The 25302-nt window shown below is 26.8% G+C and overlaps 8 protein-coding genes across 8 annotated transcripts; 4 read left to right on the forward strand and 4 right to left on the reverse strand.

Moving 5' to 3' along the window:
• Positions 1–48: 48 nt before the first annotated feature.
• On the reverse strand, positions 49–13842 carry cand_034760 (uncharacterized protein; the record flags this gene model as incomplete). The annotated part of the gene is made up of 1 exon (XM_067213702.1): positions 49–13842. The coding sequence occupies one exon, from the start codon at positions 13840–13842 to the stop codon at positions 49–51; it is 13794 nt and encodes a 4597-aa protein (XP_067070097.1).
• A 912-nt stretch (positions 13843–14754) lies between these two features.
• Positions 14755–15354, forward strand: cand_034770 (uncharacterized protein; the record flags this gene model as incomplete). The annotated part of the gene is made up of 1 exon (XM_067213703.1): positions 14755–15354. One exon carries the CDS (start codon positions 14755–14757, stop codon positions 15352–15354), a length of 600 nt encoding a protein of 199 aa, XP_067070098.1.
• A 752-nt stretch (positions 15355–16106) lies between these two features.
• cand_034780 (ULP1 protease C-terminal catalytic domain-containing protein) lies at positions 16107–17405 on the reverse strand (the record flags this gene model as incomplete). The annotated part of the gene is made up of 1 exon (XM_067213704.1): positions 16107–17405. The coding sequence occupies one exon, from the start codon at positions 17403–17405 to the stop codon at positions 16107–16109; it is 1299 nt and encodes a 432-aa protein (XP_067070099.1).
• Positions 17406–18033: 628 nt separating this feature from the next.
• On the forward strand, positions 18034–18438 carry cand_034790 (cofilin actin-depolymerizing factor 1 protein; the record flags this gene model as incomplete). The annotated part of the gene is made up of 1 exon (XM_067213705.1): positions 18034–18438. The coding sequence occupies one exon, from the start codon at positions 18034–18036 to the stop codon at positions 18436–18438; it is 405 nt and encodes a 134-aa protein (XP_067070100.1).
• A 260-nt stretch (positions 18439–18698) lies between these two features.
• On the forward strand, positions 18699–20276 carry cand_034800 (AAA family protein; the record flags this gene model as incomplete). The annotated part of the gene is made up of 1 exon (XM_067213706.1): positions 18699–20276. The coding sequence occupies one exon, from the start codon at positions 18699–18701 to the stop codon at positions 20274–20276; it is 1578 nt and encodes a 525-aa protein (XP_067070101.1).
• A 178-nt stretch (positions 20277–20454) lies between these two features.
• On the reverse strand, positions 20455–20841 carry cand_034810 (40s ribosomal protein S10; the record flags this gene model as incomplete). Its single annotated transcript, XM_067213707.1, has 1 exon — positions 20455–20841. The coding sequence occupies one exon, from the start codon at positions 20839–20841 to the stop codon at positions 20455–20457; it is 387 nt and encodes a 128-aa protein (XP_067070102.1).
• Positions 20842–21158: 317 nt separating this feature from the next.
• cand_034820 (uncharacterized protein) lies at positions 21159–21977 on the reverse strand (the record flags this gene model as incomplete). The annotated part of the gene is made up of 1 exon (XM_067213708.1): positions 21159–21977. The coding sequence occupies one exon, from the start codon at positions 21975–21977 to the stop codon at positions 21159–21161; it is 819 nt and encodes a 272-aa protein (XP_067070103.1).
• A 2128-nt stretch (positions 21978–24105) lies between these two features.
• On the forward strand, positions 24106–25083 carry cand_034830 (uncharacterized protein; the record flags this gene model as incomplete). Its single annotated transcript, XM_067213709.1, has 1 exon — positions 24106–25083. The coding sequence occupies one exon, from the start codon at positions 24106–24108 to the stop codon at positions 25081–25083; it is 978 nt and encodes a 325-aa protein (XP_067070104.1).
• Between the last annotated feature and the right edge of the window lie 219 nt (positions 25084–25302).

The following is a 25302-nucleotide window of genomic DNA, read 5'->3' on the forward strand; positions in this document are numbered from 1 at the left end:
TTATACATGCATGCAAAATAATAATAAATACAAAGTTTAAAATTCTAATTATTTAGGATTAATCAAGCTGATTAATAGAGAAAATAAGCTTAATGCTCTACTTTCTCCTTCAATACGGAATGAGAGTTTTTCTGGATAATATCTTGTGCTAGCAAGATGTAATGAATTTAAAGAAGTCTTTTCTGTAATACTATTAGTATTGCGATTTAATTTGAATTTATTTCCTGTATCTTCCATTATCTCTGAAGATTTTACATTAATATGTATATTATGTAACTTGCGAGTTTCCAATATACTGGATGGAATAGGAATTAATAGTCTGCGAGTAACTTTTTTAGAAGAATATAACATATGGTCATGATTAGGAGATTGTTTTAGTTGTATTTCAAATTCATAAATCCCTGTAAGTATTCCATTAATAGTAGAATCTAATTGAGTTATAACATGTGGGTTTATTACTGATTTTTCGCCAAAAGAGTCGTTTTTGTCTTGAGAAGTGCAGATAGAATCTGGATCCCCAGAAATTCGATTAAAATAAGAAAAATAGCTTTTACTAAAGATGGATCTTTTTTTTATTTGAAAATAAGAATCATCTTGCCTTGATTTACATTTAATTATATGTATTACCGTAACAGTATCTATTTGAGATATAGGAATTGTCCAAACCATATCTCCATCCTTAAATAAAGTAATTGCTTTGGTCATAACAATTAACCCATTGGAAATATTTATACCAACTTCACTTTCATTTCTCAAAATTTTATATAATAAAAATTGTTTAGTTGCATTATTTTGACCAAATAAATTTTCAAAAGTCATTGTTTCTTTTTCCTTGAGTGTATTTGTAGTAGAAAAGTATGTAATAACATCTACATACCTTAGGTCACTAATTAATCCTGCAGATTTAAGTGTGATAGATGAAATATTTCTAGGGATGAAATATGGCTGAATTGGTTTATTTTTTGATATTACTCTTAAAGGACGTATATGATGAACAAGCGTTTTTGTTCTGAGACTCTGAACAGTCCCAGAGGTTATTCCATAGATTATAGATAAAAATATGGCAAATCCAGAAGGTAAGATACGTATTAATGCAAGAAAAATACCGAAAATAAACCCTAGTAATCCAGAATTATGATACATTTTAGCTGGTAAAAGCCATAAATTGATAAAGGTTCCTAAGATGATAATAATACTCCTTTTTAAACCTGTTAAAATTCCATTTATTAAATCTTTTGGATAATCTGCAATATGCCTATTCAAATACAAGGGAGTTCCTGACCAAATACTCATTAATTCATCCTGGTCAAAAAGATATACTATTTCCATTAAGTGAATTAGAGTTGCAGTTATACGGACAATTACTTGACATGCTGCTGCAATTCCAGTTCCAAACAAAGTATTTATTCCTATGAATATTTCTTTGATACAAAATAAAATTAATTTGATCATAAATGTAGCTTTTGATTTTAACAAGAATTCTCTTGTTTTATCATATTCAGTTTCATTAAATATATCTGAATGATCACTATTTTTAGAACTATCTATAGTTTTTTTCAATTCAAAAGCAGCTTTATAAAGTTTAAAATGGTTTTTAGAAGCTAAAATTCCCTCTTTTAACAAAATATAAATATCTATAGGATTACCTAGTAAGTCTATAGATCCAAGGATTCTTCCAATATGAGAAAATACTTGCTGCTTATATATATTAAAAAATTGCATGGACATCTTTTCACTGTTGACAAAAAAAGATTCACTAATAATACCTTTAAATTCAATTGGGACACTTGAGAATGGCATAGTAGTAATTAATTGAATTAGACCTAATATAAATGTCGTGCCATTATTAGATGAATAATTAGGATTAGATACAGCTTGCTGAGATATGTTGAAAGATGAGATATTCTGAATTACATCAACACCTTTTAAATTTGCAGAAGATTTTATTGACATAGAACCAATCCCAAATTTGTTTGTAGCAGAAAATGTATCATTTCGGATATGTGTGTTAAAAGGATTATTTGAATTTAGAGTAAATACATTCCAAGTACTTTTACTTGTAGAGCATAGTATTTGAATAGGATTTACTATGAGGACTTGAATATACATATAACGAGATGAATTCTTCATATTTTCTACTACTGTCGATGTTTGATTAATATTATTCAATTGTTCCTCAGATTGATCAGAAAATGAAAATAACCTATTAATAACAGATTCCATAATTAATACAATTTCCCTCATAGCATCTATCTCCAAATGAATACTTAAAGGAAAAATCCAAACATAAAAGTAGGGAATTTCTAATACGCCATTATATCCATACGAGTTATTGGATAAATTCATGTCACTAACGAAACAGCACCTAATATCTAAGAAATAACTTGTTGAGAGCTTTGACTCTTTATCTTTGAATGAATTCCCCAACATTCGAGATAATTTGTAATAAAGACAATGAAGATCTTCTTTACGGTTAGATCCATTTCCAATTATTGAAAATCCTACTGACATCATATATTGAAGAGAATCTAATCCTTCATAATCATTATCAGTCTCTTCTATATGTGTTTTACTCCTATCATTATCTCTTGATGAACTTTTTAATCTCAAAAATTCCTCTGGAGTTACCTTTCTAATTAATGTTGTATCTGATGATCCATCTATATGGTTGTCCATTTGAAATTCACAAATTCTAAATGTTATATGTATATAGTCCATATTACTAGGATATCTGAAAATACTTGAATCTACTTTTTGGAAAGCTAAATATACTATTTCCTCACTCATCATTGTAATAAAGGATACTCCAAACCCTTCAATAGATAAACTTAAATCAAAACAAACACTTTCTTTTCTATAACTAGGTATTAGACTTTCATTCATATTAGTGCATGGATATATTCTTGTATTGGTTGAAAATGTTGTTTGAGATACTGCTGTTTCATAAGGAGTTTCCAAAAAAAATTTATTAGTTGACTTTTCAGAACTCAAGAGATCCATTTCCAATTTCTCACTAGATTTCCAATCAGAAGCTAAGCTCTCAAATTTATCTATTATCCCAATAGTTTGTCTAAATTTGGAACCGATATATCTTAGTCCTGATTTACCAAAAGATTGTATAGAATAAATTGAAGATTGATTATGGTTTGTTTCAGCTTTTCTACGTCTATATAGACTCCCATCAAGAGATAGATTAATTACTCTGGTTCCACTTTCAACTATTAGTACAGCATATATTACACTTTTAAGACCAGGAATGTATAATTTAGAATGAGATTGTACATCATTTAAGTCTAAAGGTGTTGGAAAACGGTACCAAACTATAGTGTCATCATTGGTAGCTTCATTACAAAAATTTTGTCCTTGAGTAGAGTCTTCTTGAAATGTCTTTCGTAATAAATTCTGCAAAACTTTGCTAGATTTTGATCTGTTCATATCTTCATTCATAGGTATGTTTTCACTTGCATGCCTACTGAAAATTTCACTTTGAAGTTTTTTAACCTTCTTTTTCAATTTAAGTGTAGCTTTAGTTAGTTTAGTCTTTATTCCAATACATATTTCCAAAAAGTGATGACCAAAAGGATCTAGAAAAGCATAGTCTATATTGGAATGAGCTTCCAAAGTATTCCAATAATTAGTTTCTTTCTGCTTAAAATATATCCTGTTGGGAGTCTCATTAACAAGACGGAAGTCAGGAGTTTGTGGTGGATAAAGGTTGATATGGTAAGCAGAAGATGAATGGACAGAAAATACTGAGATTGAAGACAAAATGTATGAACACACCTTTCCACCATAACAAGATAAATTAGGCTTTTTCCAATACCCAATTGAAAGATTATCATTGAAGTTTTGCTCAGTATATTCAGAAATTTTGAAATTTTCTGTTTTATTATCTTGTTTTTTTTGAGGAGAACAGAAACTCAAACACAATTTATCTGATAATTCTGTAGAATTTCCATCGTCTACATTTGAATGGGATCTAATATATGTATTTAAGTCTGTTAAGCATATCTTATCAATAAGCCGAAACTGAACATCATAAACATCCTTAATTTCCATAGGAAGTGTTTTATATGGTATCTGTGAAAGATTCATTTTGAAATTACTTCTATATTTTCTAAGTAAAGCTGGATCTACAAATGATATTTCAATTTGTGGATGATCCCTATTGTTTAATACAGGGTGAAAAGGCCACGATACATGAGGAGGAATTAATAACCATGGATTCATCTTCCCTATTTGATGGATCCATACAGGTACACTATGATAATTTGAAATTGTATATCTATCATAAATATTAATCATAAAGCTGGTAATGTATGAACTAACAGTTGCAATAGATGTAATTGAATATCCCAAAATTAAACCTGGAGTTCCTGTACCAAATATTTTATTAAATGGTTCATTATTATTTAGATTGTTTTTAAGCAAATTTGTATCTGAGGTACCTTGGAGGACTTTTAAACCTTTTTTATTCGAAGAAGGTATAGTAACATACCCAACCATATTTGCTCTTTCTACATGGAAGTAGTTTGATCTACAGCGTTTTGCTAGTTCAGGAGTTAAAGCAAAAGCAATTTCAGATTTTCCATTTTGAGATGGAAGCATACGACATTCATTTAAACCTAGCCTATATTTAAAAGCCAAGTGAGATTTCTGTAACAGATATATTGGAGTGCCTTGTCTATTGTTAACCCATAGAGGAGAATATAGACTCATTGAAACCTTGCATGTATTGTAGGAAAAGCATTGATAACCAAACCAAGGAGCTATAGATTCTCCATTTTCTACTGTTCCAGTATAAGAGTCAAATTCTTGATTCTTATATGTAAGCTTTAAGCCATTATTAGAAGCTGCCATATTATCGGAACTGTTTGAATTTGGTATGGTGATATAATTTGGCCATTGACGAAGTGTATAGTCGTTGGAGATGAAGTGATTAGGATTTGATTCTGTAAACAAGTTAATAGATGTGGAATGTGGTAAAAATTCATTCATGATAATAGCACTAGAGTGGGGAATCTTCTCTACTTTATTAGAATTTTCTTGAGATATTTTATAGCCCCCATGTAACTTCAGGGGTATTGAAACTTCACTATGCACTTTTTTTACTGAAGAGGAATATGATATTGGAATGTGTGATGAAGTGTAAAACCCATAAAATTTATTTAGAGTTACGTCTAACAAGAATATAGATAATTGAGAAGGAATAGATTCCAATGAAAGAGTTTGATTTGTTGCTAATACAATGTCGGATTTTATTCCACTAAGCTGCATAATTTCCGAAGCTATGTCATTAATATCTCCCCTATTTATAGGTATTAAAGTATCAAGTGCTTTTGATCTCATGAGGTCTATATATACTGGATATAATAGGTTGTTTGTCAGAGTTAAAGGAGGTTCAAATCGCACTACAAAAATAATGGGACTTGTATCCATATTATCTGGTATTGAAAATCCATATACAGATGAACTGATATATATTCTAGATGAACTTATATGTGAGGTTTTCTGGTCAGTATCTTCATCTATTGCTTCATGTTTCCCTTCACTATTAATTTGAGAGTAAACACTGTTTGTGACTTCATTTATTGATGATGGTTCAGATAAATCTAAAATCTTAGATGCAAAATTTTGGTTATCTGATTTAGATGAAAGTAAACGGCAATATGAATTTGTTGGTAATATATCCTGCAAATATTGTGAGGTTAATTCATAAATATTTAGGTAAGAAAGATATACAGAAGATACCTGCATACCATTTGTAATAGTTTTAGGATTATTTCCAATCTCATTAGTGAAAGTCTTGAAAACTCGTAAATTTACACTATTCGAGGTAAAATATACATCCCTTTTATAAATCCAGGAAGATTCCAATATTACCTTAACTGGTGGATATATCAAATTATTATCCTTATAATTGCCAACTTTTTGAATATTAGATCTTTTAATTAGAGGAATGCACATCCATAGTGGAAGACAGATAAATTTACCTGGGTTTATAGTAAGGGTAAACATATCTGCAGTTAATTCTTCAAAATCCCAATTATTCACTGGTAAATCATGTGTATCTAAGTTTAGCTGTGGAATATATTCAGAAATTAATGAAAAGAGGAAATTTGATTTAGGTTCCTTATTATTGCTGTTATCACTATAATTTAGATTATCCTGTTCAATTGGTATACCAAATCTTAATGTGTTTTTTAAGGATCTTAATTTAGGAATAGGTATAGTTTCTGAATTTATTGGAGGAGTATAGAAAGACATATCAGTATACTGCTTCACTAAACTTGGATCTGGAAGAATGCGTAGTGATTTACTAGAATTGTTAGATATAAATATACGAGATGAAATTGTCACCATAAAGGATTGATTATTTAGCATTGATGTTTTAATCATCAATGCTATCTTAAATGGATCTCCATACTCAAGATCCAGATATGTAACGTCTGTGTTAATTTTATCCATGACAATATTACAGCAGTCAAATACATCATCTAGTAATCTAATTCTAAGCATGATTGGATATAACTCTCCATTTGGTCCTCTATCCACAGATATTTTTTTATATGGCTGGATATACTTCCATACATAATAAACGTTGCAATCTTCTTTTTTCAATGAAATATAAGAAAGAACAGAATTATTTGAGTTCAAAGTATCTAGAGAGTTTGACATAGAAAATTTTAATGATACAACATTAATACCTTGTGCTTTATCAGAAAGTACTTTAGGATCTATAAATTCATTGTAAAGTGAGTTTTTTAAAGTTTTACTGCTTGTTGGTAATGTTGGCAATTGACCTGGTGTTGTATTAAATTCAAGTTGTATTTCCTTACTGTAAGGTTCTACATTTGCCTTATGTTGTTGTTGATGTGCCAATTTGACCTCTTTCGCCCCACTTTCTTTAGTTTTAGAAGACATAAAGCTCTTTGAATTGAAAAGGTTACTTTGAATTCCTTTCCCCTTTAACAGCGCATTGTTAGTCCAAAATGGGATTAATAGAGCAATTGTTTGACCTGTATCATTATAAATAAAAGTAGAACTTACATTATTACTATCAAATATTGTTTTAAAGCTGTAAAGAGAGTTATTTTGACTTTCTATATCTGCTGAAATTGGGTAAAATGTTCTTTCGGATGAATTAAGCATACTACTATTAGTGAAAATTGAGTTAGTATTGTACCTTATATTAGTTTCAGTTGTATCTTGTAATAAATTATTGTTTATATTATCTTTTGTTAAGTAGCAAGCTAATAAAGCCTTATTTGAGTCATTTAAATTACTTAATTTAGATGAGTATATACTTAAAGAATCAAAAAAATTATCCATGCAAGATAGTCCATAGGATATGTAGCTAGGGCATATAGTAACATTAATCCATGAAATACATATCTGACCTTTAACAAAGTTGTTTGATTTAATCATTTCTTTACATTGCTTATTTCTATTTGATTCATGGGTCAAAATATTTTCTAATGATTCTGTTGTATCTCCAAAGTTTGCTCTATTTCTCTCGGTTGAATTATTATCTTGAACACTTTGTTTATCTTCATAAAGTATATTTTTCAGTTTACATGTATTATATTGTTCTAAATGAATATCTTTCAAATTATGGGTTTCTTCAGACATAACTTCATCGTCAGAAACTTCTTCAATATAAGATAAATTTTCACTAAGTTCATTTTCAAGTTTATTTTCAGTTTTTATAGGGTCCTTATTTCTAAAATGTGTAATATAATCTTCCAAAGGTATTCTATTAGCTTCTTTTGAATTTAATTCTTCTGCTTGACTTCTTTCTTCTATAGCTTTTTCATTAATTTGACTAGAGTCACCAACAACCTTAAATAAAATGTCAAAGGGTTCTATAAGGTTATTATAATACATTAACTGATTATTGAATATAGATATAAAAAATCTTTTTACTTGGAAAACTAAACTACAAACTGTATTTGTATCTCTAGGTAAAATAGGAAGCCTAGGAAAGCTGCCAACTGTAAAACTAGATATAATTAAAGGTGAATCTTTGATTATTGATTGATTTAAAAAATTTTGATTATTTAATATATCTGTTAAATCTTTAAAATATGGATATATGTTAGTAATGAACTGCAAAGAAGGAGCAGATTCATTGACATAAATTCCTCCTTGTATACTAAATATTTCCAAATGTATACCATTCTTTATTGATTTTATTGTACTTGGGATATAGTGAAGAATCATCTTTTCAGTTTCCCACTGAGCTATAAATTTCTTGAGATTCATTTTAATTTGCATATATAATGAGGGGAATAAATGTAGTAATGAGTTTGTTGAGTTATATGAAGCCCCATCAGAGTTTGAAATTATATCAGGATTGTCATATTTCGTATTTTTAATAAGATTACCTGAAATATATTTAGAATACATGTTACCTATCTGTGTTAAGTATATCAAAGATTTTACATTAACTCTAATATCTAATGATTCAACGAAGATATATAGAACCATTGTACTATCTTCAATATATCCATCCAAGTAGTATGAAGATTGTTTCAAATTTACTTTTACTCTAAAAGATGGCAAAACTATTGGAATATCAATCAAAGTTTCTAAAGTGAATCTCCATAAACTTAAATTTACAATATTTGAGGTTTCATATATAGTATTTGCCAAAGATTTATTATCCAATTTATGTAGAAATAGGCTTTTAATCATTGGTATAGCTACATAATCATCCAATAATGGAAAGTTATCTTCATTTAAATTCACATCACGTCCCTTAATTTGATTTAAATTTTTAGATATGTTAATTAATTGTTCCATTAAATCTGAAGGTATTACTGGTTTTGCAAATTTAATACTCATCTTAAATATTTCTATATTACTATTGTTATTGTATATTTTGCTATTTAAGGTATTATTAGATTCATAGCATTCACTTTCAAATTTATAATTAAGAGATAGTTTTATATGGAACAATGGAGAACCCAAAATATCTAGTTTAGTGGTAGTTTGAAGTTTAGAACTTGATGAATAATTATATGCAAATATTTTAACTGGTTCTGGTAGAGAACAAGGTATTATGAACTTCAAATCTCTTAAATTTAAATAAAATTTAGATATTGATGTAGATGAAAATTCACCACTGTTTATGGATTTACTATACTTAAGATCTGTTGGACACTCTAAATGGTCTATTTTTTCCAAATTCCCAGAATTTTTTCTATCAACATCTAAATTAAGCTTACTGTAATTATATAACTTTGAGAAACTTCTAATATACAAAGTCATTACCAAATTTAAAATTGCCCCATATAATTCCCAAAAAATCAAAATTTTTGGGCTGTATATTTCTACTTTCATAATTGTCTCTGAGTAGGATCTATATGTTTGATTCTCATTAAAATAAGTACTTTTATATGTTGAAATGGCTTCTAAATTCTTAGAGTTTTGTATTTCTAAAGTCTGATGTCCTATATTTGATGAAGAATTTACACATTGAGAATCTTTCTTATGTGGTTTATTTTCTGGATAAGTTGAAATGTTAATTTTACAAAGTGGAGAAACAGTATGAGAAATTATTGGATTTATAAACAAAGGATATTGATCTGAAATTATACCTCCAGATATACAGATCGAATTTATTAATATATAAATTGTGGAATATATTAAATCGTTAAATTTAGCAAAAAATTGAGAATTTATAATTTCAATTTGTAAAAAGAGTAATTGATCATTATCAGTATGTTGAAATCTTTTTTGATATTCCTCAGTGCTTTTTACAGTAAAAGTTATTTTAGGAATGCAACATTTAAATCCAATTTGTCTATTATTAGTATGGATATTAGAATAAATAAGTGAATTTGAAGTGACGCTAATTTCATCCAAAATATCATCACATCGTAGAAACGTATCTCTAGAATCCAAGCTTTTATTAAAATCATTTGTATTTATTATCATTTCCCCATCTGAATTAACTTTATTATCCTTTTTATTAATATCAAGACTTAAATTTTCAGATTCTAAACTCAAATAAGGTGTTGCTAAAGTCTTTTCCAATAGCTCTTTGGTTATTGTGATCTCTGTATCTCTACTTTTAACAGAATAAAGCTGATTAGTGAAAAATATTAAATTCTCAGCCATTTCAGATATATAGTGAATATCTTGATCTAATAAGCAAAATTCCAAACTTGAGTTATTTTCTGGAATTAAATAAAAATTAATGTGATAAATATATTCTGAGTCTCTAATCAAGTACATTAAAGCTAAATCTTCAGATAATCCTAGTATATTGTTAAAATTTGATTCCTCAGCTTGTAAGCAGTCTTCACTATATTCATAGTGATTTACATCTTCATTATAAAGCTTCTTCCCAGACTCTCTATAATTATCTCCATCTTCAGAGCTCTTAAAAGTTCTAAATTCCACTGAATTGACTTGGATCTCTGAATTTAAGATATTTTTAGAAGTCTTATTTAAAATCTTTATATATCTTTCCAAGGTAAAAGACCAGAATTGTGGAGAAAGAATATAGCGCAATTTCCCATAACTATCAGATATAAATTCATTCATACTTTTATTATATTTGATATTAGGAGACTTACATACTATGCAAAGATCTTTAAATCTTAAGTCTGGAACGTAATAGATTGCCAAATTGTCAACTTTACAGGTTATACAGTCAATATATATATATTCGTGATCCCGAATATTTTCAAAATTGTTTTGATTTAATTCAGAATTTTGTGTAGTATATTTCGTTTCAATAAAAACATTACCTAAATTTATACAAATTGAACTAGATTCCGAATGTAATTTACTAAGCTGAGAATTGGGGGCATCGTAATAATTTATATTCTCATTTCTTTTAAAATATCCTGAGTTAGGTATATATATTAGTGGCTTAGCATAAGACTGTACATTTAAATATATATGACTATTATTGTCCTCATTATTTATAGTCAAGAATTTATTCACCAAGATTTGTCCCTTATTAACAATTTTCCAAATATTCCTACTAGCCTTATTAAAGTAATAACTTCTTTTTTGATTATTTATTTGGCTAATAATAGGGAAAATAAACTGATAAATAATATCAAAAGATGCATAAACACACACATCTCCATACGTCTGCCCATTAAATGAAATTTTAGGGGTATTTCTAGAATGTGAGTTATTCATCTTAATTACTAACCATAAACCACCTGAACAGTGATGAGATTTCAAAGTGTGATTTCTAAAAAATAATAAATTATCACTCTGATCAAACTCATTATTTAATAATTTATTATTATGCTTAAGTATGCAACCACTAATAGTATAAGGCCTTTTATTACAAAGACTTGTTCCAGTATATATACTGTAACGATGCAATAAAGGATGGAACTGTTTCGAGGTCTTATCAAGTGTATCAATATCAATCTCAGGTCCAAATCGAATAAGACAAATTGAATTGTTAGGACAATCACCTATAAAATTATCTTCAAAAATTAAGTATAAATTTTCAAAAGCTAAAGAAATTTTAGACTTTTCTGACTTCATATAAGCTTTATACTGTAAATAAGTATCCATACATGAAAGCTTGAGAGTATTCCTTCCCGAATGATTGGTATTATTTAATGAATCTTCATCTGAAGAAGATTTATAGCTACTTACTGAGTAACTCATACCTAAATTTTGAATAGATACAATAAAAGTAAAAGGAGATGTGTGGAAGCTTGGATTATCTAAAGAATCCTTTTCACTGAATAATTCTGAGTATATATCATGGGAAGATATATGAATAGGAAGTGTATCTGAATTTAAAATTAATTTTGTTTGATTAACAATTTCATTAATCATATTAGAATTAAGATTCAAATAATCCTTTTTTAAGTCTTCTCGTGAAGATATATTACAGCAATAATGAGATGTATTATTTTTCTGATTTACTGAATTCTCCACAAAATTCAAAGATCCTGTATAATATTCATTATGTCCTACAACAATGGAATTCCAAATAATTTGAATTGCTTTATCTTTTATTTTAAGTTCTTCATTCGTGTTATTCTCCATATTCCTCGAATTATTCATAACATTTGACTCATCAGATTTATCATAGCTTTTTAAAAGAGTTCTCATAAGAGTTTGATGGATTACAAAACTTAAACATTTCAAAACTTCATTACGAAGTTTTAGTAAAGCATATACGTTGTATTTCTCTTCAATCTCACTTTTTATTGGATCATCATAAGGTATTTCCCCAATTAAAAAATTGAACCAAGCATTTCTATATATTGCTTTGGTCTCACCATCTGGAATATTTTTATAATCCTTAGGATAGGTCCCAGCTACAAAATCACCATAAAGAAATACTCCATAATCTATAAATCTTAATATATTTTGAAGTTGAATATCTTGTATATTCAGCATAAAACTATCAATTATTAAATAAACTGTGATCAAAGGAAGTATACTATCTTCCTTATCTTTAGATTCCAAATATACTCTATCACTCAAAGCAGATACAAATTTCTGATCCTCATATCTTAATATTGAGGGAACTAATCTTAATCTTAATTCGAAAGTTAAAGGATATATAATACAATTCATTGATAATCTTATTTCTTCTGATAAAGCGTTTAGTTGTGTCAGTCGTTCAATTACATTCTGCTGACCAGTATACATAGATTGACTTTCTAAACAAGTCCATCTACAACTATTTGAAGCTATTCTAGATAATTCAATATCAATATTGTCAATATATACAGAAAAATCACTAAATATAAAGGATTTCAAAAAAAAATCTCCTTTTCTAAGGCCATCATTTGTAATAATTCGGTTATTTTTTAGTAACTTAATTTCATCTTGTTCCTTTAAGTATATCCATTTATCTATAATAGAAATTGGAACCCCAGCTCCATTTGGATATGGATATATAACTCTAAAATCTAAATTTTCATGAATAGAATCTTCAAATAAATCATTTCTTGATTGTTTATTCCAATACCAATTCCATGGAGAGTTATCTTTCAACCTTTTCCAAAATGTCCTTTGATTTAGCGAGTTAGATTCTTCTTGCTTTAAACAATCATTACATTCTAATATTATATTTAATATATCATCTGTATTCAACTTCTCTCTACTTTTATTTTTTGAACTAAGTTCTGGAGAAATTAGTGATTTTAATTGAGATCCATTCATTTCATTATTGACTCCTAATATACTAATATTTTCATTTAAGCTACTAGAAATCCTAAAAGTATTAAATATTCCTCTAGTATTGGATTTTGAGTTATTCATATTAGTTGGAAACCAAAACTCATCACAATCTTGAGTGGTGATCTTTCTAATTATTGCTCCTATTGCAAAAGGTTGTACATTAGTATAATCCTCAATTCTCAAATTTACATTATCAATTTCAATCTGCACTTTAGATCCAAAGTAATAGCCAATTCGTCTTATTAAACTTGATGCAAATTGACTTTTGAGAAACATCCATACCTCATCCTGTTGTAAAAGTTTTGACTTTAAATTTGACCAACTTTTTTCACACATCTCAACATCCCATTCCTTAATATCAATTATATTAAAAATTATATAGATATCTTGTAATATTATTGTTAAAAAACCTCCAGAATAAAACTTTGTCCAAGATATCTCTATCCTTGCTTTCCCAACTAATGCATCACATAGCCTTATTGGAAATGGTATCCCATCAAATAATTCTGGTTTAATATTTAAATTGCGTATTTCAAAACATCCTCTTGTTAGTGATACTGATAATTGCTCTCTTTCAAAATTTACAAATATAGAATCAAAAGCATTTCTAACTGCAGAATATAAAACTTTTTCAGTTATGCTATTTAAATAATCAAACATTGATGTAATTCCTTAATTCTAATTAATATTAGGATTAATTCTAGATCTATATAAAAAAAAAGTCCAGAATCCACTTAAAAGTTCATAATTTACAGATATCCAATACTGTAATATGAGTGATCTAGTCTAAATTTTAAGTAACAAAACTTTGCAGAGGAACTTTACCAAACTCTAACACTTCAATACTGCCGCTACTCATTTAGATAAATTACTCAGCGGTACCTTATAGTGAGCTATGTGCTAGTAAATAAGTAGTATCTATTTTTTACTACTTATAAGGTGCAAAGAAGTGTTTAATTACAAAACTAAGAAATATAGCTCCATCATATAAGCTAAATACCAATCTAATACTTTTATTAGTAGAATATACCTTTTTATTAGAGGATTAATATTCTGGATCTTTCTTCTTAGCATCAATATTATTTACTGCAGAGACAATGCAATACATTGAGGAGATACAAGCTAATAAATTAAGGAAACAAGAATCTGCAACCTTTTTCTAATTCCTACTCTCTAAAAGTAAAATTATTCAAAATTACTATGGAGGTTAATGTTAATAGAATATTCATATAAATAATGGAATTGATCTAATATTAGTTCAAGTATTGGTTTATTTCAATATATCACGTTTTGAATATTTGAGATTTTATAAATAATCTTATAAATTACTTAAAAAAATTATTTCTATTATTATATTAGAAAATATCCCATTATATTTAGTATTAATTAAATTTTTAATAAGCTTGACATATTCTATACTACCCTTGTAAACAATACAAAATTTCTACATGACTATACCGCCTAAAAGATTCCACGCTCAAGATATGGAACTATTGGTATTAATTTCTAATATAAATGTTTATAATGGAAATTCTTTAAATTACTCCTTCAATAACAAAAGTATATGATTTAATGATTAATTTGATACCTCTATGTTATTTACTTTTTAGCATCTTAAATTTATACAGTATTGCAGTTTATTCAGCTCCTACTCTATTGAGTGCAACAGTAACTCAATACTTTTCAAATGCATATTCTAATTTCTGCTGGAATGACTTTAGTGAAGAATTTTATTTACCAGTAGGTCCATCAATTTATAATACTGTTAATGCTTTACTTTTACAATATGATATGACTCAACTAGAAAATGGTGGTGTGGGCACTTTATCGTTAATTATTTCTGTTTATTGTGACTCAAATTGTGAATGTAAAGATGTTTCTGTGAATTCATATATTTTATATAATAACTATTCAGTTTATATCCCTTTTGAAAGTGATAATAAAAATCCATATACATGGAGAAATAATATAAATACTCTAGCTACACTTAGTTGTATAACAACCTCATCTTTTACAACAAATATCTCTGGAAATGGTTCATCTATACATGTAAATCTTTTTGATCTCTTTAAATGCATTGGTAATTATTCGTCAATGTTTACATTAGCAATTTCGTTTGAATCGAGCTGTCCAATTTGGGTAAATATGAATATACAAACAATTATTTCATAACTTAATGCAAGTATATTTTTGTATTTATTTTAAAAAATTACTATATTTTATAAATAATAACTATCTTAAAATACCTTGTTTATTAATAATTTATAATAAAATATTTTTATCAAAAAAAAAAAAAAAAAATAAAGGATTATTAGTACTACAATTTAAAATTCAAATAATAAATTGAATTTAGGAAATAAATTAAATAACTTATTTGAGTAAATATTAAAAATATTTATATAGTTTGAACTAATTTCTATTATACTACTTTGTTTAAAGTTAATTACTTGATATTTTACTTAGATTCAAAGTATTTTCATATTGAAAGTAAACTATTCTTATTTACTATTTTAACTAGTACTTTTATATATTGAATTTCCATAATTTCATTACTTAATATACAATTTAATTACATATGATTGGTATTATAAATACAATAGTTTGGAATGTTGTCTTTGTCCTCAAATATACCTAAAAGTGTATGTATATGAAATATACTTTTTAATTAACTTTAAAACTAAAATAAACTTCAAATCACAAATTATTGTTTATTTATCTAGTATTTTAGAGGTTTGTATTAATAATTCATTTATATAATTTTGATTATTAAAAAAAGCGACTTTTTCTTAATAAAACAAAAATAATTGAAACTATTTTTCTAATATATTAATTAATAAAGATAAAATAGAATTGTTAGGGTAACTTACAAAAAGAAATAATAATAATAAAACTAGGGAATTTTGAAATCACTTTTATATTGCAATTTATTGAACACTGATATAGCCATTTATACATTGAATAAGCATTTTTAAGCGGAGTTCATCTGTATTATAACTAATAAAATCAAAGCAGCGATTATCACTTAGGCATTCAGCAAACATACAAGTGAAAACACCACAATCAGATCCATTATTTTGTTGTGGTACTCTACCCTTATAGGGTAAAAAAATTAACTTATGTGGATAAACCTCTTTTTTTTTGTCACTATATTCATCAATTATATATTTACTTATATTCTCACAAAAGTTAATAGAAATCTTTTTATAACATGAATTTGTTTGATCTAATCCACCTAAAGAATCAAAATATTGTATATAATGGTCTTTTAAATTTACTAATCCTAATGTCCAGTGAACTTTGTTTACATTTATAGGTAAAATTATTATATCATAGTCAAATAAGTCGATTTTCCTTCTTTGAGTCCATCTAGATACATTTTTATAACAATACCCATTTGAATTACCATCATTCATTAATTTGCTAAAAAAGAAAGTATTCCATATCCATACTTTAGGTTTATTTGTGTTATTAGAAGAAAATGTCTTTTCAAATAAGTTAGACCTATCCTGTAGAAGTGCCATGTAAAAATTTATTACCTCATCATTAAGCCATTGAGCCGGTTTTAAGCATTGGATTAAAGCTATAGTTAAAGTTAAATTAGTTCTTTTATGTTCTGCAACTATTTTGGATGGTGGATATTCACCAGATAAATATGTCAAAGCTTTATTATATTCACCTGGTTCTAGTCCCATTGGAGACTTCATAGTATTACTTTCTATCAGAATATTCTCTTGCTGATAGTCATCTTTTTCAGATATTTCTAAATCCCCATATACAAACTGTTTAAAATCATTTCTTTCATTATCTAGATGCTTCTCACATACAGCCAGGTTATATAATTGTCTATCCAAAATTTCCAAGTGATCATTTCTCCTTCTTATATACTTAAAATATTCAAGGGATCTTTTCAAAGATTCATTTTCATTCTTATTATAAACAAAACGATTTTTTGGTAGCCATTCATTTTTGGTACTTCCCGATAAATTTATAGATGGGCTGCTGGTATCATAATGTATTAGCTGTGTATCTATTAATATATTCTTCGTATTAATACCTGAATACAGTGCCTGTTTACTCTTTATATATGGAAAATTATCCAAATTAAAAGATGCTACAGATTTATTTTTAGCAGTGGTGCTTAATAAGATATGTTGAATAAGTAAATCGCTATTAGCCATAATTCTTGATGGTAATGAACCCTCCTCCCACCTTCTTCTCCTCATATCTTATAAATATATAGAATACATGTATAATAAGCTTATGGTAAATTTTATAGGAATTTAAAGTTTTATTAAGTCAGTGAGTTATAAAAATAAATAAAAAGCGCCTTTTGGCGCCACAAAGTTAGAATAAAGAATTTACTAGCTTCATTAATACTTTTTCTTTCCATATACTTTAAATTCCCAATATTATATTAAAAATAAGAGGAGATATTACTAATTAATATAGCTAGGAGATATATCTACACCCTTACAACTATTCCAATGTGAATATACAAAGATTGTTTAGTAGGTAGTTAGAAGTTTGTGAGTTATAAATATTGAAACAGTACAAATATCTAAAATAACTTTTGAAAAAAAAGGCAATGAGATCTCCTGAGTTTCTATTAATGTACTAAGATACTTGAGGTCCTCTATTACGTATAAACTCAATTTAACTCATAATTATCCCAGGAATATATTATGCGCCTTATAATAATATATAAGGAGACATACAAATAATAAAAATCATACGTCTAGAAAATATCTACATGTATATAAGATATTAGAAGGCATCTTTGTAATATACCTTTTAAGGGAGATATTTATTTCAATAAACCGTGTATTAACCATTTTAGAGAAATACTGAGCTATGTCATCTGGAGTAATTGTGGATCCTTCATGTTTAGAAGTATTTCAGATGCAGAAGATAAGAAAGAAACATCGTTACATTCTCTACAACTTGTCTGAAGACTACCAGAATGTAGTACTATATAAATCTTCTTCTGCTGATGCAACTTATGAGGAATTTTTAGCGGATATCCCCGATTCTGAATGTATGTATGCTACTGTTGATCTACCAGGTCCCAAAGGTCAAAGTTCGAAACTAATATTCATAATGTACACTCCTCAAGCAGCAAGTGTAAAGGATAGAATGGTGTTTGCTTCTTCAAAAGATGGTTTTGTTAAAAAGTTAGAGGGTGTGCATGGCAAATTATTACAAGCCTCTGAGAAATCTGATCTTTCATTTGATAGTTTAGTAAGGGAATACTTTTAGATAGCTAATACTATCACTAACTTGATAGATAATGAATTGAGAACCTTAATAGATAGGTTTACATGATGTAGTTAATACTTTGGACCTATTTAATTTGGTTTTTAACCATTTTCCAATAATATTTGTATTATACACTTTGGAGCCACTTGAATTTTAGATGATCTTCCCCCTTATCCCTCTTAAAATGGAAATGGAATTATTGACTTGAATTCATCACAATACATTATTTAACTTGTATTCTCTTTTTTTTTTTTTTTTTAATGGATGAAATATTAACTAAGTCACTTGAAGATATCCTCAGTAGCCGTTCTATTAGTACTAGAGTCAAGCAAAGGATATGCTGGCAAAAATTATGTGAACATGTATCGCAAAATTGGGCAGATTTTGATACTCCTTTGACTAAATTATTATATATTTTATGTACAAGTGGATATGCTAATTTTAAATGTGAATCTTTACTTCATAACAATGACAATCCTTACTATAAAGAGGAATCGGTTTTGGTAGAATGGTCCGAACTTAAAATGAATTATGATGAAGAATCACCAAAACTTAATAGAGAATCTAGATCAGTAGAAAATCTAGAAGTTTTGAATTGTATTGAGGAGATTTTTATGTCGGAAAGTAAATTATTGAAGAATTTACGTCAACGTTGTAAGATCAGTGAATTAGAAGAATTATTTCAATCACAAGAACCAAATTTATATCATTATGTTTTAAGACAAAATAAAAATAATGGGAATTCTTGTAAGAATAATATAATGAAACTTGCAAATTCTGGATTCAGTACAGGTCTTAAGGAATTGGCAAAAAGTAATCCAGATAGTAAATTATTATTGACAAACAAGAAAGATTTACATGATGAAACTAATAAGGAAAATTGCAATAACTCAGAAGTAGAGGAGTTTTTAAAACTTTTAAATGGTAGAGTAAAATCAGAATATATTGAATGGGTTTTAAGTATAAGAATAAGACCAAAAAGTTTGATTAGTGAGAATGATGTAATTGGCTTACAGGAGGTTAAGAAGATGTTAAGAGATAAAATAATAAATCCAATTCAGCGTCCAGATTTACATATTGGGTTACATTCTGCACCTAGAGGAATACTATTATTTGGTCCCCCAGGGACAGGGAAGACAATGTTAGCAAAGTGGATAGCTAATGAATGTAAAGCTACATTTTTTGATGTCTCCCCTGGTAATATAATGAGTAAATTTTATGGTGAAACTGAAAATATTATAAAGGCTCTATTTTTAATTGCAGAATTTTCATCACCCTCAATTATTTTTATAGATGAAATTGATAGTATTTTTAGTAAAAGGAGAGAGAAAGATGATGATAATAATATAAGAATTAAAAACCAATTTTTACAAATGATAGATGGAGTACAGAGTGATATTTCTAAAATTGTAGTAGTTATTGGAGCAACTAATCGTCCTGATATGTTGGATGATGCTGCTTTAAGACGCCTAAGTAAACGTGTGTTAATTCCTTTACCTTGTATACAAAGTAGGATAGGTCAAATAAGATATCTATTGAATTCTAGTACTTATAATGGATGTAAACTTGATGATGATCAATTAGCTACTATAGGTAATTTTACAGATGGTTGGAATGGGAGTGATATAAAAAATCTTTGTGTTAAAGCTGCAGAATTTTCTTATGATGAGACCATTGAAAAATATGGAGATATAAACTTGGTTCCAGATGTAAAATCATTTCGTTCTATATCAATACATGACTTTGATAAAGCTCTAAAACTTGTAAAACCAAGTTATAGTAATTCTAAAGGTACATTGAACTTCCAAGAGTGGTCAGATATGTTTGGAGTGATTTAAATGAAAGATAATATTTCATTTAGGAAATTTCTGTTTAGATCTATTATTTGAACTAAACTATTATTTCTAGACATCTACTTATATTACCTAAATAAAGTATAATCAGGTGATCAACATATTTTATAGAAAGCTAGTTTTAGATTATACTAACATATCTAATAACATTACTATTTATAAGTTAATGATGCTGTCTATTTCTTCCATACCCACGTAATGTATGACCTTCAGATCTCCCTGGTCGATCTATTGTCTTTTTTGTATGAGTTGCTGGGAAGACAGATGCTGGAAGATCTAAGTAACGACGTAAATACTCAATACCCTCATCTGTTAAGAAATAATAATTATGTTGCCATGTAAACTTCTCAGTTACTACTTCCTTTGATAATAAAGATCTCATTGTTAACATAACCTGTAGGTTTGAGATATCTAATTCTGAATGTCTAAAATCATTAGGGTTTTTATGTACCACAATTACACCTTCCTTAAATAAATATGAGTAAATAGCACGTTGATTTTTCTTAGGTACCAAAGATGCTCTAGAACCACATACAGCGTAAGATGACATTGTATATTATTAAAGGTAAAAAGGGAAAGAAAAGAATTTACTAAATATGAAGACCACAGCCTGTTGCACTATAGAGACAGATCTGTTAAAATCATTTGAGTTTTCTTGGTTCTCTAGTCAATAACTAATAGTGAGACAGTAATAGCCGTATATACAATACAATAGAATAATACCTTATTAACTATAAGAATATATAGCGCCAATTATATCTTTGACAATATTAGTCTTATATTTTTAATAGTATACTTGTAATCTTACGGAAATTTAATTTCATCTAATTATAAGTAATGAACATATAGATACTATATATTTTCTTTTTATTTCCTCTTAAATTTATTTATTAACTTGCTAATGTGTGACTTATGTTTTGATTGATCTATGTTACGTAAATTATTTCCAATAGCATCTTGCTGATAATACTGAGATTGAACAGATTGAGTTTGATCTACTTTATTATAAGGTGGTATTATTTGTTCATATCTACTTGGATGTAGGATCTGACCTTGTTGGAATTGTGAAAAGTATAAATGTATTGGTGTTAATTCTGCATCAGGGATATTAGAATAGTATGTAGGTGGAGGAGCTCTAGCAGTAATAATGAAATCTAGTGCCATTTTCCATCCAGGATCAGCTATTCCTTGTGCAGTATTTACAACATACCACTTTGTACGAATATCAATTTCAGGAGGTAAGTGACAAAGTTCAAGAAGAGCGGCAAGATCTGCTCCAGAATAAGGCCAGGAATCTGATTCAGAACCAAATGTATTGAATATGACACAAAACAAACTTGTACTTAATTGTTGACTATATAATAACCCACGTAATTCATTACTTACAATATCTAAGACATCTCTATTATTTTCAAGTAGATTTACAACATAGACTATTGCTCTTACATTTATTGATGAGTATAGTATTGGTAATAACATACTACTAATAGCCTCATGACCTGATACATCCCATATATATAGCTTTTGATTATTATAATTAATTCTTTCGAAATTTAAGCTTTTTGTAGGTTCAAAAGCAGGGATATTAACAAAATTACTTGTATAACTTGAATATAATAATGTTGTTTTACCTGAACCTTTTGGACCCGTAAAAATTATATTTAAACTTGTTTTGAATAATTTCATATACTGTAGTATTTATTTAAAGATAAATATATGGAATAAGTATTTTTATATCCTTATATTACATGACCAACGTCATTCTCAAGGTACTAACCACCCATTAGCGCCATCTTAATTTATTGATAAATATTATAATTTAAGTATTAAGTATTTTTTTGATAAAACTGTCACTTCATGTACAGATTTAAAATATCTGTTTTATTATTAAATTAATAAAATAATACTAAAAATCTAATTATGAAAAACTTGTATCTGCAATTTTCTTTTAAGCCCCAATATCTTTTTATACACCACAAATAATTAATTTAACCATTAAAACAAATATATATATCATTTATTGTAAATATTATTCTTAAAATATTTAACTTTATTATAATAATATTTTATTATTTTAATTTTTGTTAAGTAAAATCACATATTTTTAAAAAATCTAATATCCAAATAACCATAGCCATTTAAAAAAATGTATGCATGCATGCATGCATACATTTATAACTTAAATATTTTTTTTTCCTGTCTATTTACTTTAGTATTTACCATAATTTTTAGAAATATATACAATTTTTTAATTAATATAGACAGATAAATATACTATTATTTTATAAATATTTATTTAAATCATATTTCAATCACTAAATTCTTCTTGTTATTAAATGATTTCATAAAACTCAGCTTGTTTAAATATCCAATATAAATATATTGGAAAAAACTCTTTGTATTTTATACTAAAATTTAATATATATAATATTTCATTTACTTACACTCAATTTTTCTTATAAATTATATACTAATTATTGAATTAATGTTTCTACATGTTTTAATAAGTTTTATAAAATACATTTATATATTTACTATAGGTAAAGATTATATATATATATATATATATGATTACAGTTATAACTAATTAACTATTATAATTTGTATCATTGAATTACTAATTTTGTATATTTTGTATTATTGAACCTATTTTAACAATATATATATTATCAGCTTACAGTTGTTAATATTAGGAAAATAATACTTTAATTAAAAAGAAAATCAAATAGTTTTATAAATACCTTCAGTGTAATATAATATATCAAAATATAAATTATATCTTTATTTTCTTTATAATTTTAAAATTTGGTATACTTAAAATGATTTTGAAAAGATATTTAATAATTACAAAATATCTGACAATCTATTATTAATTAAGAAAGTAAAAAATTTATATTTTTATATTCAATAATAATATTCTTGATTCATTCAAAATTGTTATAAATTTTTATTCTGATAATAAAAATAAAACTTTATAATTAGAGTTATTAAGTATTTATTTAATGTATAATCATAGGATTCAGTATGGAAAATTAAATAACACTAGTTATAATATCTTTAAAAATTATTAGATGATATTTCTTATATATATTAAATAGAAATAATATTTAAAAATTAAATTTATTTATAACAATGAAATGTTATATAGAAATTTACCCATACTATAGTCTATTGTTTATTAATTAGCTAACTTAATTTCCCAATAATTGGAAATATATAATAATTCCAATAGATATCAGTATTCTAATAATATATGAATATTATACATAAAATATGGTATTTAATTAAGGAGCTTATATATTATATTGTGAGATTATTATTATATTTAATTTAATAATACCAATGATGGAGTATATTTACAAATATCTAGATACCCATATTTTATAATATTAGATACTTGTTATCTTAATACAAAATTATTTAGACCAACAATAATTTATTAGTAATATAGCCTATATATAAATCTAGAATGTTGTTCTATTTGACTAATAATATTTTGGTTACAAAGTTGGACTGATGTTAGGTATATACTCTTAAATTATTTATTAAATTTTTTTATACAATAAATAAAGCAATTAACTTATAAAAAAATTTACAAATAATTTTTCCTATACAAATCTTAATATTTAGAACAATTGTTTACTAATGGTAATATAGCCATTTCCTCAATTTTCTACTGAAATTTAATATATATTGAAATAATAGATTTCAGATTTACCATTTTTGAGCGCCGGAGACATAAACGGGTATCGATTGCATGTAAGAGTAAATTATTGAGTTAAAAAAAGGAAGTTGGACCGAATTTCACAAAGAAATGGTAGGGGAAAACTCTTTACAATATAATGTCGAAAAGCAGGCTTTAATGGAAATGGAGATTTTGGCAATTCAGGAGTCTAAAAGACTAACTGAGGAGATGTCAATAAGGTTCACATCGGATAATACTGAATTAAGTAGTGATTCAGAGAAAAGGATTGAAGAAGAAAATGCTTCATTAGCCTCTGTTGAATCTTTTTCGAAAGATATAATTGAAGAAAACATGAATGAAGATAGTAACAAAATAAAGGGAGAAGAAGTTGAATCTAATATACCAAAGACTGAATATGGTATGGAAGAAAATCAAGGCGAGGATTATGTAGATACTGAATCCAAGAATAAAATTCAAGAAAATAAAGGTTTTACAAGAGAAGAGGATTCTATAAAGGATTTAGAGTCTGAAACTGAAATTCAGGAAGAAGTACATCCTAACAATGAGATTGAAGAAAATCCAAATGTAATAAATTCTTGGGATGAGGAATCAAAATTTAAACAAATCGAGAGTAAAGAATTTAGTCATGCAAATACAAATGTGGAATCCATATCTAGGGCTCCTGCAAAAGTTATTTTGGATGATATTGATGAAGAAGAAAACTTAAATATGAATGAATATCACCGATCATCTATACCATTTAAGCATAAGGAGGATGAAGCAACCACTGCAAATATCATAATTGAAAAGGAAAATTCTGAAATTCAAATTGAAGAGGAGTTATATCACTCTTCTTGTCAAGATAATTTATATGAATTTACTAAAGATTTTAGAGAAAATTTTAACCAAATGTTGTTACATCAAAAGGAGACTATTTATGGATACAAAACATACTGTATTACATATAATAAAAATATGACAAAAGCAGTTACAAAATATGCAGATAAATTACACGAAAAATTAATGAATATTACAGGTTTTCATGATCCTGGTGAATGTCAAATTTGTAAGGAGTTCCAACATCAAGACGTACCCTTATTGAATTAGTTATCAATATTAATATTAAAGATAAATAATAAGAATTTTTCTAGTGAAATTTATTGACATATATTTACAAAATAAGTAGTACAGTTAATTATTATTGTTAATTTAGAGTAGATGCACTTAAGTTTATTGTTTATTACATTACTTTCTGAATATATCAAATTATTAAATGAGATTATAATTAATTTATATTATCTTAAGCTCCAAATGAACAGAAATTAT

Source organism: Cryptosporidium andersoni (assembly GCF_001865355.1).
Source record: "Cryptosporidium andersoni isolate 30847 chromosome Unknown contig_39, whole genome shotgun sequence".
Taxonomy (NCBI): domain Eukaryota; phylum Apicomplexa; class Conoidasida; order Eucoccidiorida; family Cryptosporidiidae; genus Cryptosporidium; species Cryptosporidium andersoni.